The sequence below is a fragment of the Giraffa tippelskirchi genome, chromosome 12, assembly GCF_054371585.1.
Source record: "Giraffa tippelskirchi isolate mGirTip1 chromosome 12, T2T-mGirTip1v1.2.pri, whole genome shotgun sequence".
Taxonomy (NCBI): Eukaryota; Metazoa; Chordata; class Mammalia; order Artiodactyla; family Giraffidae; genus Giraffa; species Giraffa tippelskirchi.
Genome location: NC_137286.1, coordinates 36,787,279 through 36,801,240, shown reverse-complemented (window position 1 = coordinate 36,801,240; position 13,962 = coordinate 36,787,279). Strand labels below are relative to the sequence as shown.

The window sequence follows — 13,962 nt, the reverse complement described above, 5'->3', positions numbered from 1 at the left end:
TTTTTAAGAACTGAATTATTAAAGTTCAAAATAACCTTTTAAAATTTATATTTCTGGTGTGTCATAGTGTTAAGTGGAAAAAAGATGTACCAATGGCAACATCTTTGGGTAGTGGGGCTGGTGGTGTTGGTTTAGTCACTAAGTCATGTCCCACTCTTGTGACCCCATGGACTGTGGCCTGCCTGGCTCCTCTGTCCCTGAGATTCTCCAGGCAAAAATACTGGAGTGGGTTGCCATTTCCTTCTCCAAGTGGGGTTAGTAGGACACTTTTATTTATTTTTTTATATCTTTCCCCATCCCAGCAATTAACAATAATGATGGCATTATCTATATTATCAGAAGTAGATAATTTAAAATCTTCATTCTGTATGACACATGTCAAGATGGTATTGAATAAACTTTGTTAGATTTTTATTGCAAAGTATAATTTCTTAATATTCATGGGAGAAGAATAGGCAGAGTGTGTAACTTGAGGAGCCCTGGAATAGGAGTTAGGAGACCCAGATTCTGGTCTCCTTGCGGTCTCTCTGTGGCTTTAGACAAATCCCTGCTCTTTGGACCCACTGTTTCCACTGTATAATGAATGAGTTGGGCTCTGGGATTCGTAAGGACCCTGCTGGCTCTTAAAATTAGTGATAGTTTTCCTAGGGTGGGTGTGACCCCCAAATTGATCCAGTGGTCAAGAATGTAGGCATAAAACTGTCCAGATCATCTGAGGAAAATCCAACGTTTGAGTTAAAAAAAAGTAGAGTTTCATTCTATTTTCAACATCTTTTGACAACTTATATTGATAAAAGCAACTTTAAAAGTACATATATAGTACTTAAATTCTCAAAGCAAAGGTAAACTGAATATTTTGGTTTTCAAATCCAAGAGAGCTTGCTACGTTGAGCTAATACATGTGAAAAATATTCCTCGGAAATTCCTGAATATGTCTGTGTGAAGCTGCAGCATTGTCAGCTGTCAGAGACGGTGCCATGTCTGTCTTTTAACACTATGTGGTTAATTCTGTGCATGACGTTTCTTTGTTGATATTAAATGTAGGTCTCTCGGCTGCTGGGGGCATTCTACAACCAAAAACAGGTGACCAGAGGTTTTGCTGGTGGTGTGAGTATAATTATGTCTTTTATTTTTTCCCTTTTAGAAGTTTCTCAAGAAAAGTGCTCTAACGCATTTATTATATGGCATTTAATCTCCATTTATTTAAAATTGGGGAAAAGTGGCCATACTTATATATTTAAGTTACTGATGAACATGTGTAAATCTATTAGGTCACTTGTACATTTTAAAAAAGATTATATTATAGCTGGCTATATAAGCCTGTCACATTAATATCTTGAAGGAGGCTTGTTTAAAAATAGATAGAAATTACCCTTGAGCCTGTTATTTATTTCACAATCTCATTTGGATAAGACAGTTTTTTCCCAAACTAGTACAAGTTGAGAGAAAATTGTTGAGAAGCTTCAAAACCTGCTTCGCATTTTTATTTTGTGAGCTTCCCTGAAAACAGTAGATTGATCACCAATTAAGAATGCCTCAAATATCTATAAGCCCTATAGGCTTATATGTATTGATACTTTCCTTTACGTAGTCTTCACAGACTCTCCTATTAACGGATCATCTATTTCTCATTAAATCTGCTGCTTTTAGAATTCCTTGCATTAGAATTCTGTGCTTTAAAAACTGATACCACATTTTTAGAGCATTCTAAGACTGTGGGTCAGTGACTTCCTGTATGTTTTTATTTTACCTCCTTTTTACAGAATCTGATTTGGATTCATAATTCCTATACTCCCATATAACATCTTACCCCATGAGGAATTTATAAGAGCATAGGACATTTTTTTTTTCATTTACTTTCTGAACTTTGGAAGTAAAGTAGATTTTTCTGGTGGCCTGATGACATTTTGTATTACATGTTGGGAGAACAGGAAGAAGAAGCCAAAGGGGTTCTTTAGGCTCTGCTTTTGCTACAAAAAATGCAGAAAGAGGCTTGTTAGCATTTCAAATGCATTCTGAAAGCTAATGAGATGATCATTGCTGTCTGCTATTACTTAATTTTCAAGTTTTCCATTAAAATGTATATTATGCTGGTGGGAAGGTGGTTATATTTGAGAGAAATAACAAGATAAACTAATTTTTAAAAAAGAATGCTTCCATTGTATAGCTAAATTCATAAATAATTAGTCTACCTGCTTAGGGAACATCGTGTGTGCTTGCTGAGTCATGTCCGACTCTTTGTGACCCCATGAACTGTCGCCCACCAGGCTGCTCTGTCCATGGGATTTTTCCAGGCAAGAATACTGGAGTGGGTTGCCATTTCCTTCTCCAGGGGATAGTCCCAACCCAGGGATCAAACCCCAGTCTCCTGCATTGGCAGGCAGATTCTTTATCACTGAATCACCTGGGAAGCCCCTTAGGCAGCATCCCTGGAAGCTAAAAGACCAGTGAAACGAATCAGTGATTTTTTTTTTTTTAATCAAAGTTTTTATTTTTAATTCTTAGAGAAAATTGTTTCCATCCTAGATTATTTTGTCTAGCCTAGCCAAACCAGCATAGGCAACTAGAACTGAGAAAGGCCAGGGACCATTGTCTGGGCCAAACTTCTAGGTAGGGGAAAGTCCACAAATAATGACATATATAGTTTCCACATGGAAATCATCACTTAAATCCTCTCATCATTTCCCTTTACACATTTTCTCCCCCTGTGTTTGAAATGCTGGCTTTATTCTATTTGAAGCCTTTGCACTAAATCGTTGATGTTACATTATAGATACACTTTGTCATTCGAAGTGTGATTCAGACATTGCAGGCATGATCACATACCATATTCTTAATGGTTCCAGATAAACTTCACTGGGCTTATTTGGATTACTTCTGTCATCAGGGGCCAGTTTTATAAAGGAACTCAGGAAAACAGAGACCCTCTTTTGATGTAAAGTCTGATTTTCTGTGTGTCAAAATAGACCACAGTGCTACTCTAGAAGTGTCTGAGCGCGTTTTGTAAGACTGAATGAGTTGCATGAGAAATGGAAATTTCTAGGCTCTTGGTGGAGAGGAATATGCCTGCCTTCATAGGAAACCCTCTGAATTTTAGTGAGAGAACACTGTTGAAATGTTTTGCTCTCCTTGGTTTTACAGACTTGAACTAAGTGGTCTCTTCATAGTTTGTCTGAAAAGAAATTTCAGTTGGGAAGTTTATTTGGTAGTTTATTTTTGTTTTATCTGGAGAGCATTGCTTAAGTTCTTTTGGAAACCTCTGGACTCAGCTAGGGAGTAGAGTTGTGGCATCTCTTGACTCTTGCCTCCACTTTGATGAGCCGTTGGGAGGTAGGTCTGTTTTCTTAAAGGCATTTCTTATGAGTTAAGAACCCCTAAACTGGATTTCTTTTTGAACGATGTTCTTTTGTAAACCTTCAAAAATCAATTCTGACTGTCTCCTCTGATGATTTCTTATATTCAGGTTAAGACAGTAACTTTAATTCCAGGAGATGGAATTGGCCCAGAAATTTCTGCTGCAGTTATGAAGATTTTTGATGCTGCCAAAGTAAGTGGGCTTATATACTTTTGATAATAATTTGTACAAAAGTTTTCTTAGCCATTTGGAGTCTATGAACTCAGGATGAATTGTTCATGTTTGTATGAAGTTGGTGAGGTCTCTTGTTAAAACTTCACAGATTCTGCCTTGAAGAGTGTTGTTGCTGCCATCATTGTGAATGGTTTAAGCTACTGCATTGGCATCAGTTATGTATAAAGGAATCCAAGTAGTACTGTAATTTTTATGGACTTTTGAACTCTGCCTTTGTTTAAAGTCTTTTAAGTCTTGCCAAGTCACCTCTCTCCCTCATTCCACCTTCCTGCCAAAAAAAAAAAGAAAACAGAATAGATATTTTAAGAAACTGTTGATATATAGGAGATTTTGAAAGATTTTTTTTTTCTCGTGTGGTAATACCAAATATGAGGTATTATTATCAAATAGTCTATCCTTCAATGCAGGTAGATATTTAAAAATGGGAATTTAGGAAAGTTGGATTTTGTTTGACCTGATGCTTTATTATTGCTATTTATAGCTGCTAGGTGAAATAATGTATAAAATTAAATAAGTGGTTATTTTGATACCAACAGATATAAGTCAAGGAATTTGATTTATTTATGCTAAACATACATTGTTTTTCTATATGCATTTCTAATTAAAACTCCTACAGAGGAAATGATGCTTATGCAAAAGCATTCCCCAAGGGAGCTGAACTCTCAGCTCTGAGCTCCTTGTGAGCCAGGACCAAGTCTTGCTCTGGTTCCTGTTCCTAGTGTATATTCCCCATTGGCAGTCAGATGTGTGTACACACTGAAAAGTGTGGTTAAAAAGAACAGATAGCACTGGTTTATACCTTGAAACTCTTGCTTTCATAGGTTATATAATATGTCTTTTTTTTTTTTTTCTTAACAGCTTTATTGAGATTTAATTCATATACTGTTCAGTTCATCATGTAAAGTATGCAATTCATTTCATTCATGGAGTTGTGTAATTATTACCACAATCTAATGTTAGAACAATTTCATCACCGAAAAAGAAACCCCATACTCATCAGCAGTCATTCCCCATGACCCTTATCTCTCCCACCCTACCCCCTCCCATCACCAGCCCTAGGCAATCACTAATCTACTTTCTCTCTCTGTAGATTTGCCTATTCTGGACACTTCATATAAATAGAGTGTTAAAATTACATGATTTTTATGATTGACTCTTTGCACTTAGCATAATGTTTTCAAAGTTCATCCATGTATCAGTACTATGTGATACTTCTATGAATCCTATTTCTCTGCTCCTTACGATATTCTAATTATAGCCATGCTAAGAGTCATTGTGAAAAAAAGAAGTGGGCAGGTGGCAGCTAGGAGTGATGACTGGACAAGGGTAATGTGGAGAATCCCTCTGGGCATGCTGGAGAATGACATCTCTTCTTCCATGCCAGGAACTTTCTGTACCTTTACTGTATGTGTTTTCACCAGTTGCATCCAATGTTGAAGAAGTTTGTTTATAGCTGCAGTGTGGATATGAGTCACATGTAGTTCTTTCCAGTTCACTGTGCTCTGTGGTGTGGCATCTAGGCACCTATTCAGTGGGAGGAGCGAAACGTCACCGCCATTCAAGGTCCGGGAGGAAAGTGGATGATCCCTCCAGAAGCCAAAGAGTCCATGGATAAGAACAAGATGGGCTTGAAAGGTAGTGCTGATGTCATATGATCGTTATTATTATTTCTGTGACAGGTGTTATATTTATCTTTACCTGGGTTTATCTTTTGCATAATTTTTGCATTTTTATTAATTTTAGCTTATACATGCTTCAGATCATGATTCAAAATACTGGCATGTGACAGATTGGAATTCAGCCCTAGGGAGGTGGCGTCATAGGATTAGCTAATGTCAGGGACCTGATGCAGTGCTTGGTCCTCAGTCAGTCGGTGTTCAGTGCAGTTGATATTCCAGAAAGCTTTACTGAGGAAGTTTCTTCCATATCTGAATCTGAAGCAGAGGGTCAAGTTAGAGGCAGAACACATTTTACAGGGTGTGTAGGTGACACTGGGAGTGGGTGCTCAGTGCTGCCTGAGAGGGACCAGCTATGGGTGGGCTCATTTATGATGAAGAGGGCATCAGACTTAGAAACAGAGCCCCTGTCTGTCCTTTCAAATGATGCTGGTGAAAGTGCCCCTCGTTTCATGAAGCATGCGTGTTAGATGTGACATATAGCAGCTACTTCATGTCCAAAGAAAGGATCCTAAATATAGCTCTGATGGAATAGTGGAAAAAAATGAAAATTAGAATTTCAAATACAGTTGGCCTTCCATATCCATGCATTGTGCATTCATGGATTCAACCAACCATGTATTGGAAATATTAAGAATTCCAGAAAGTTCCAAAAAGCAAAACTTGAATATTTCCACTGGCAACTATTAACATAGTTGTTTACATTGTATTAGGTATTATAAGTAGTCTAGAGATGATTTAAAGGAGGATGTGTGTAGGTTATATGCAAATACTATGTCATTTTATAAGGGACTTGAGCATCCATGGATTTTGGTATCTGCTGGGTCCCTTCCCCTACTCGATGCTGAGGGACAAGTGTCAACATTATGAGCCTGTGTTTATAAAGAAAAAGAAAAGACCAGAATGTATTTTGTTGTCATCTGCATATTCTTCTCTATTATAGGCCCTTTAAAAACACCAATAGCTGCTGGTCACCCATCTATGAATTTATTGCTGCGTAAAACATTTGACCTTTACGCAAATGTCCGACCATGTGTCTCAATCGAAGGCTATAAAACCCCTTACCATGATGTAAATATTGTCACCATTCGAGAGAACACGGAAGGAGAATACAGTGGAATTGAGCATGTGGTATGTTCATTGGAATACTTTTTCATTTTTAGTTAGGTTGCTTCCTGTGCATTTGGGATGTTGTTGAAATTCCCAGGTGAAAATATTTCCCAAAGACAGTTCCCTTTCACTCAGTGAGGAGTTGTGGGTATTTGTCTTGTCCCCTCAAATGGATGCCTGGGGGAGGGAGTGAGGTGCTTCAGGGCACAGGCTTGGGAACTTGTCCTCTGTTTGAAGTCTGAATCTTCAGCTTCATGGGTGACCATCTCTGTACCTCCCAGATGAGATTTTCCTCATCTGTGCAGTGGAGCTTATAATATGTGGCTCACTGGGCTGGGGTGAACATGACTAACCCTGCCGACATGCCATAGGCATGATGCTTGCCTTGGCAGCTAGCGCCGTGCAGGCCTGGCACAGATGGTGTTGTCTGCACACACTGGCGGTCTAGAGCCAAGTGGTTGCCACACCCTTTCAGCAAGATAGGACTTCCTCTCTTTCAGATTGTGGATGGAGTTGTGCAGAGTATCAAGCTCATCACCGAGGCGGCGAGCAAGCGCATCGCCGAGTTTGCATTTGAATACGCACGGAACAACCACCGGAGCAATGTCACAGCCGTGCACAAAGCCAACATCATGTGAGTCCCGGTGGGTGGTGCTCCCTCCAGCTGTGTGGGAGCCAAGCAGTGGCAGGGCTTGCTTTTCCTCTCTGCAGCTTGCTCACTGCTTCCTGATAGCTCTGGAAGATGGCCTTGCAGCCAGTCAGAGGGTCGGGCATTGCTCTTGTGTCAGAGTCTCCTATTGAATGTGTTCCCTCGGGTGGGTGATGAACAAGTTTGGAGGGAGCAGGAATTCAGGTCCTGGAAGTTTGAGGGGAGGAAGAGAAGGAAGGCAGAGAGACTGGATCTCCAGATGAGGTGGCCAGTTAGCTAAGTCACGTCCATAAAAGGGCAGTCGTTCCTGTGTTAGGAGGGAATAGCAGGAATGTTTCTGAAATGGCCACCTGTTCAGGAGCTTAAAATAGTGCTCATAGTGCTAATCTGATCCGATGTATCATTCTAGCAGTTTGAATTCTCCTCATCCCTAGTGCAGTAAAACCTAACTCAGTGTGTTAAGAAGCAGGTTTCCTAACCTAAGACAAGTGTTGAGCATGTAAAATAGTAAAACTATTTAAATACTTGAGTAAGTTAACCTTTTTAAGGCAATTTTAACATTTCCTTATTAATAGATATTTCTTAATTCTTGCTAGGTAACACTATAGAAATATAGTCTTCTTCATTATGATCAAACTACTTTACATTTTTTACCCTTCTGTGCTTCCAGAAGTATCCCAAAACATTTAAATTTGCATTTTACTGATTGCCCCCCACCCCAGATTTTTTTACTGTAATTGAAATCAGACATCTTGACTTCTGGAACTTCAATTTCTTGAACTTTACTTCTCTGATTTGATCTTTTTCTCTCTGCAAGTCTTTGCTTTCAACAATTTTTATTTGATTAAATACAGGCGAATGTCAGATGGGCTTTTTCTGCAAAAATGCAGGGAAGTTGCAGAAAACTGTAAAGATATTAAATTTAATGAGATGTACCTTGATACAGTATGTTTGAATGTAAGTATATATTCACACTTACCTGCTATGTTTTGTGCTGTATAGTGTGTACATGTGTACAGTTTTTGATTGCTGAATGCACAAATGCATTTTTTGTAGATGGTCCAAGACCCGTCCCAGTTTGATGTTCTTGTTATGCCAAATTTGTATGGAGACATCCTTAGGTAAGTTTGGCTGCACCCTTTTAGCCTACAGTTTATTTACAAATGTTCTAAAAATAAATTGTGGCTTAAGAATTTTAATCAAGGGTATAAAAATAGCATTTGTTAGAACATATGAGTTGAATTCTAACAGTTCAGGTGGTGATATCAATGGTTACATGCTGAGTAGGTTATTCCTTTGTTCATTTGCCAAATTAGCTCTGGACTATAGTTCCCTGACCATTAGTTCCCTCTTCCCACTTTACAGATATTTTATTGGTTGGTTGGTTGATTTCAGTGTTTTATCATGTATAGCTAGGAAGGTGGGTGTTCATTTTTACAAGGTTTTTTGGGGGGTAACTTTTGGCATAATTTAGACTTACAGGAAAGTTGCAAGAACAGTACAAAGAAATCCTGTGTACTCAGCACCACATTCACCAAATGTTAATATTTTTATCAGACTTACTTTATTACTCCCTCCTTCCTCCTCCTCATTTCTCTGTCTCTACACACATACACGTGCTGGTGGCCAAATGGTTCTTTTGTAAGTCCATCATTCCTTTTACATCTATTAGTTGGCATTCTGCTGTAAGGATAAGCTTTTCTTTCTGTCTTATTTGTTTACTGACTTACCTATTTGGACTCTCAGCTTCTATTTTACTCAGGGGTACTATCCCTCACTATCATCACTGATATTGGTGCTTGCTTAGATTGCACAGACTTGGCCAGTGTCAGTCCCTCTGAGCTGTGTCTATGCCCTCTTGACACAGCCCCTTATTTGCTCTCTGGCACAGTAAGGTGCTTCAGGCTCATCCTATATGTTCCTGACTAGTCCTGAAATCAGCCGTTTCTTCAAGGAGCCCAGGTTCTCTTAGTGGAGAATGGTATGTAAAGATAGAAGTCTGACTAATAGGTGAGCTGTTTTGTTTTTCAAAATGTCCTTTGAAACGCTTTTCTGCCCCCAGTGACCTGTGTGCGGGATTGATTGGAGGTCTTGGTGTGACACCAAGCGGCAACATTGGAGCCAATGGAGTTGCAATCTTTGAGTCGGTAAGGACCCTGGTGACACCTGAAGCAGAATTCAAGTCAGAGTGACATGAGAACCCAAGAGGGATTATCTACATAAATATCTGTTAACTCTTGAGTTTTTCCAGTTGTCAAAAGAAAGTGAAGCTTTGTTTAGCTTTTTGTATAAGCTCAGTTTATTCATTCATTTCCCTCTGGTTTCTTTTGTATTCTTATTATTTATTGTGTTTCCTTCCTCAGTGAAAATATTTTTACCTGAAGTTCACTGGATAAAATTGTTCATTCATATTTTTACACTTAAAAAAAATTACTTTAGCTCTTCATTTTTCTGAGGCTTTATTTCTAAAACCTGTGTCTGGATAGCTGTTCTGTAGCTCTTTTCCATCAGAGAGGAAAGCTGATTAAGAGCCCAGCTTCCCCAGAGGAGAGCTGTTTGCTTCTGTCCCCCTTCTGACTGTGCGCCCCCCCGTCCCCACCACCGCAGGTTCATGGGACAGCCCCGGACATCGCGGGCAAGGACATGGCCAACCCCACGGCCCTCCTGCTCAGCGCCGTGATGATGCTGCGCCACATGGGGCTTTTTGACTATGCGGCAAAGATTGAGACAGCGTGTTTTGCTACAATTAAGGATGGAAAGGTATCGGTGATCTTGCCACACTTGTGCTGGGTGAAATTCATGTCCTCCTTGGGTTTTGTATGTGCAGGACAGATGTTGGTTCTTCTCAAGAGGGCCGAAGGACGGGACGTCGAGCAGGCATTTCTAATGCAGGCTTCCCAAGTGAGCTCGGGCTGGGTGTGCACGAGTTGCATCTTCTGAAGGGAGGACCCGTGTGTTTCATCAGGGGTCGGTTGAGAAGCACCGAGGCAGGGGCGCCAGTGTGCAATGGGAAGGACAGTGATGTGGGGGTCAGAGCAGGGCAGACCTGGTTATCCTGTTGCTACCCATGGGATCTTGGCTAAGTCCAGTAATTTTTCTCGGTAGCTTTTTCCTCTTTCCAGCAAACATCTATTGCATACATTATAAGGTATGGAGGATATAATAAAATAAGGAATAAGGTAAGGTCTCAGACCTCATGGAGCTTGAAATCTAGCAGTAGACATCAGCTATAGACGTGTCTGTAATACAGTGGTGCTCTGTGTTACTTTATATGCATCTGTGGATATAAAGTAATATAGAAGTTTTATAGATGTATTAATGGCTGATACTTGAATACTTACATGATCTTATACTCTTTACATATATATATATATATATATATATATATATACACACATATAATCTCAGCAAATTTCTACTACTCTGTGATATGCTGCTGCTGCTGCTGCTAAGTCGCTTCAGTCGTGTCCGACTCTGTGCGACCCCATAGACAGCAGCCCACCAGGCTCCCCCATCCCTGGGATTCTCTAGGCAAGAACACTGGAGTGGGTTGCCATTTCCTTCTCCAATGCGTGAAAGTGAAAAGGGAAAGTGAAGTCGCTCAGTCGTGTCCAACTCTTAGCGAACCCATGGACTGCAGCCTACCGGCTCCTCTGTCCATGGGATTTTCCAGGCAAGAGTACTGGAGTGGGTTGCCATACTCTGTGGCGTAGATACTGTAATTAAGTCCATTTTAGAGATGAGGGCTTCCTAAGTGGCGCTAGTGGTAAAGAACCCACCTGCCAATGCAGGAGACGCAGGTTCAATCCCTGGGTTGGGAGGATCCCTTGGAGGAGGGCATGCCAACCCACTCCAGTATTCTTGCCTGGAGAATCCCCATGGACAGAGGAGCCTGGCAGGCTACAGTCCATGGGATCTCAGAGTCAGACATGACTGAAGTGACTGAGCACATAGATGAGGAAACCGAGGCACAGAGAGAGTAGTTAAGTTTGTTCAAGGGCTCACAGCTCCTAACTGGCAGAGTTGGGGTTCACACCTAGTCTGGCTCTTAGCCAACAGGCTTCACTCTTTCCATAAGCGGTTGTGGCCCGTGGGAGGGTTGTGATCGATTATTCTGAAAGTGGGAGAATGGAGGAGATCATGGCTTTCTAAGGCTGGGCCCGAAAGGCTGATCCTTAGCCTGAGATCTCTTCATTTAAAAAAAAAAAAAAGTTATCATTTTAAAAAAGAATAAAGTACACATAATACAAAATCGACCACTTTAATAATTTTTGAGGTGCACAGTCTACTGGGTATTAAATACCCAGTATTTTCACATTGTTGTGTGACCTTCACCACCATCCATCTCCAGACTTTTTCGTTTTCCTGAGCTGAAACTGTCCCCATTAAACAATGATTTCCCTATTTTCTGCCGTTGCCTCAGCCCCTGGCAAGCACCGTTCTACTTTCGGTCTCTATAAATCTGACTGCTCTAGGTCCCTCACATAAGCAGAATCACACACTTGTACCGTTCTGACTGCCTTACTTCACTTAGCACAAGGTTTGTCTTCAAGGTTTGCTGCTTATTTTTTAAAAAATTCTGTACTTTGAAATTTCTGTGTCCAAAATATAAGAAACCCAAGCTTGTTTTTAACAGCCTAATATAGTCATATTGAAGGGCATGTGATTATGTGTAGTGTTTGTTCTGACGCTGTATTAGAGAAGCTACTCATAGAACCCAGCAGAGAGATGTCTAAATTACACAGTAGGCTCTTTAAATTGCACAGGATGTGATAGGACAAGAGAATTAAATATGTTGAGTTCTATTTGGGAGTAAAGAGCATAAGCTGGTAGAAAACAGGGGAAATGGGAGGATTTCTCTTCAAAAGAGGGGAGTTGAAGAGTTAGTAATTTAAATACTTCCCTAGTATTGGTTTCTCAGCCTCCAAAAATAGGTCAAAATGTGTTTTTTTTTTAAAAAAAAACTTAAATTCCCCAAGAGATTTATGCAACCTCTTGTTTAGATTTTCCGTTAATGAAATGTCCATGATCAAATGTTTCCTTAGAATCTATTGTACAGATCAAGGGGAAAATTTTGGAAAGCCTCCCTCCTTCCCTTTGGGGTGAGAGCATCTTGTTTTGTTTTGCTTTTTAATTTTGGCTGTGCTGGGTCTTTGTTGAGGCGAGCAAGTGGGGTTCTCTTGTTGTGGTACGCGGGCTTAGTTGCTCTGCAGCTCCTGGGATCTTAGTTCCCTGACCAGAGATTGAGCCCATGTCCCCTGCACTGGAAGGCAGATTCTTCACCACTGGATCACCAGGGAAGTCCCAAGAGACTTGTTCTTGTTCTCGCCGTGTTTCTGCATACACTATCCAGTTAGCTTTTCCAAGTCTGCCTGGAGTAGGTGGATGGTGGTGGAGCCTGTCTCACTTTGAAATGAGGAACTAAATGAAAGAGTAGCGAGGTAACTCACTCAGCCAGTGTCTCACTGAGGACTTTAAATAAAAACGTTTTTTGCTTCGGTTTAACATGTGGGTACATTTTCTGTCTTTGCTTTTTCCTTTTCTCAGAGCTTAACCAAAGATTTGGGAGGCAATTCAAAATGCTCGGACTTCACAGAAGAAATCTGTCGCAGAGTAAAAGATTTAGATTAGGCTTCTACAGATGGTATCTGCATCAGTCACTCCTAGCGGACGCCACATCAGCCTGTGTTAGAATATTTCCCGTTATGTATGCATTTATGCATTTGTTGCTTGTTTCTTGACAGAGTACATTTTTAGACCTGGCCTTTTTCTTAAAATCTGTGCAGAGGATGCAGGTAATGTCCCTAGGCCTGCTTTCAAAGGACTTCTTCCAAGTGCTTGTTTTATTTATTAAACGTCTATCTGGTATACATTTTTTTGTAAACTCTCAAGTGAACTGTTACCATTTGCTGTTGTTAACCATTTTATGCTTCACTTAAAATAGTTTTCCTTTCACTGTAAATATCATGATACAGAAATACTAAGAGAAAACATCTAACTTTTTAAAGAAAAACACTGATATTCTTGGTTTACAAAAAATATAATGGAGATAAAGTAGAATGTTGGCATAATAGCATGAGAGGATATTCTTATAAAACTAAATGGGCACAAGAGAAATTTCCTGGGAAAGTTTACATCAAAAACAGTGAATATGGTATATTTCTTAGTGATATGGAAAGTAAAGACTAATTTATACTTTACACGAATTACTGAGTATGAATAAAGACTTCAGATCGGAGAAGTATATAATGAGAGATGTAATTTTTGTTCATAGGATACGGGTAATATATCGGGCAGAAACACACAAGTGGATTGTGTGTTCAGTTATTTTTGTTATCTTGAGATTTACTGTTCTTGGTAAGAGCTTTTAATGAAATGAAGGGGCGGTCCTTCCTTTTCACTGGACATATATCAAGCATGGTGCATAACACAGCCCTCGATCCCCTGTCCCTTGGTCCCTTCGGGGACCCTGACTCGGACCTGGGAGCAGTCCCTTTTCCGCAGCCTGTCTGTCACTGTCCGGAAGTGGACCACACTCCTGCTGATATGGCTAACAGGCCTCACCATATAAGTTTTGACTGCAATTGAGGAACCTGGAGTACTGGCTATTAATTTTACATTTTAGTGGCTTCTCCTTCCCCAAGGTCCTTCCGCCCTCTGCCTCAGCACCACCAGGGAAAGAGGAGCTGCAAACTCAACCTGAGTTGAATCACAAAATTGTGCCACCCTGGGGCTTGGCTCAGCTTTTGACCTTCAGGCACCTCCGCATCCTTCCTCCATTCTTCACCTTTAGCATGATTTGTCTTTAATCTTCAGACACTGTGTCACTATTTTCATGAACCCTTTGGTCCAACAGCAAAGGCAACTCATGTCCTCCTTGGCCCTTGTGTAACATCTCTAACCTGCAGCTTTGCGTTGTTGCAAGGGGGTTTTTAACC

The 13,962-nt window shown here is 40.3% G+C and overlaps 2 protein-coding genes across 9 annotated transcripts in view; one reads left to right on the top strand and one right to left on the bottom strand.

Annotated features, from left to right (window-relative positions):
* The window catches only part of IDH3A (isocitrate dehydrogenase (NAD(+)) 3 catalytic subunit alpha), a 75,130-nt gene extending 61,862 nt beyond the window's left edge, over positions 1 to 13,268 (top strand). For 4 of the 6 annotated variants that reach the window (XM_081549653.1, XM_081549649.1, XM_081549652.1 and 1 more), the window contains 10 exons: positions 1,045 to 1,107; positions 3,464 to 3,547; positions 5,110 to 5,224; positions 6,209 to 6,396; positions 6,876 to 7,009; positions 7,879 to 7,981; positions 8,081 to 8,145; positions 9,087 to 9,171; positions 9,632 to 9,784; positions 12,572 to 13,268. In XM_081549653.1, the coding sequence (XP_081405779.1) occupies positions 1,045 to 1,107; positions 3,464 to 3,547; positions 5,110 to 5,224; positions 6,209 to 6,396; positions 6,876 to 7,009; positions 7,879 to 7,981; positions 8,081 to 8,145; positions 9,087 to 9,171; positions 9,632 to 9,784; positions 12,572 to 12,655 (1,074 nt within the window). In that variant the 3' untranslated portion in view covers positions 12,656 to 13,268. Of the gene's footprint in view, positions 1 to 1,044; positions 1,108 to 3,463; positions 3,548 to 5,109; positions 5,228 to 6,208; positions 6,397 to 6,875; positions 7,010 to 7,878; positions 7,982 to 8,080; positions 8,146 to 9,086; positions 9,172 to 9,631; positions 9,785 to 12,571 lie in introns of all 6 variants that reach the window. The other 2 variants (XM_081549648.1, XM_081549651.1) reach the window with 1 other exon arrangement.
* ACSBG1 (acyl-CoA synthetase bubblegum family member 1) overlaps positions 3,590 to 13,962 on the bottom strand; it is a 62,864-nt gene continuing 52,491 nt past the window's right edge. For 2 of the 3 annotated variants that reach the window (XM_081549601.1, XM_081549603.1), the window contains one exon: positions 3,590 to 3,857. Coding sequence is in view for 1 of the 3 variants with exons in the window: in XM_081549603.1 (XP_081405729.1) it covers positions 3,845 to 3,857 (13 nt within the window). In the remaining 2 variants the exon portion in view is untranslated. Of the gene's footprint in view, positions 3,858 to 9,295; positions 10,302 to 13,962 lie in introns of those variants that run through there. The other variant, XM_081549602.1, reaches the window with a different exon arrangement.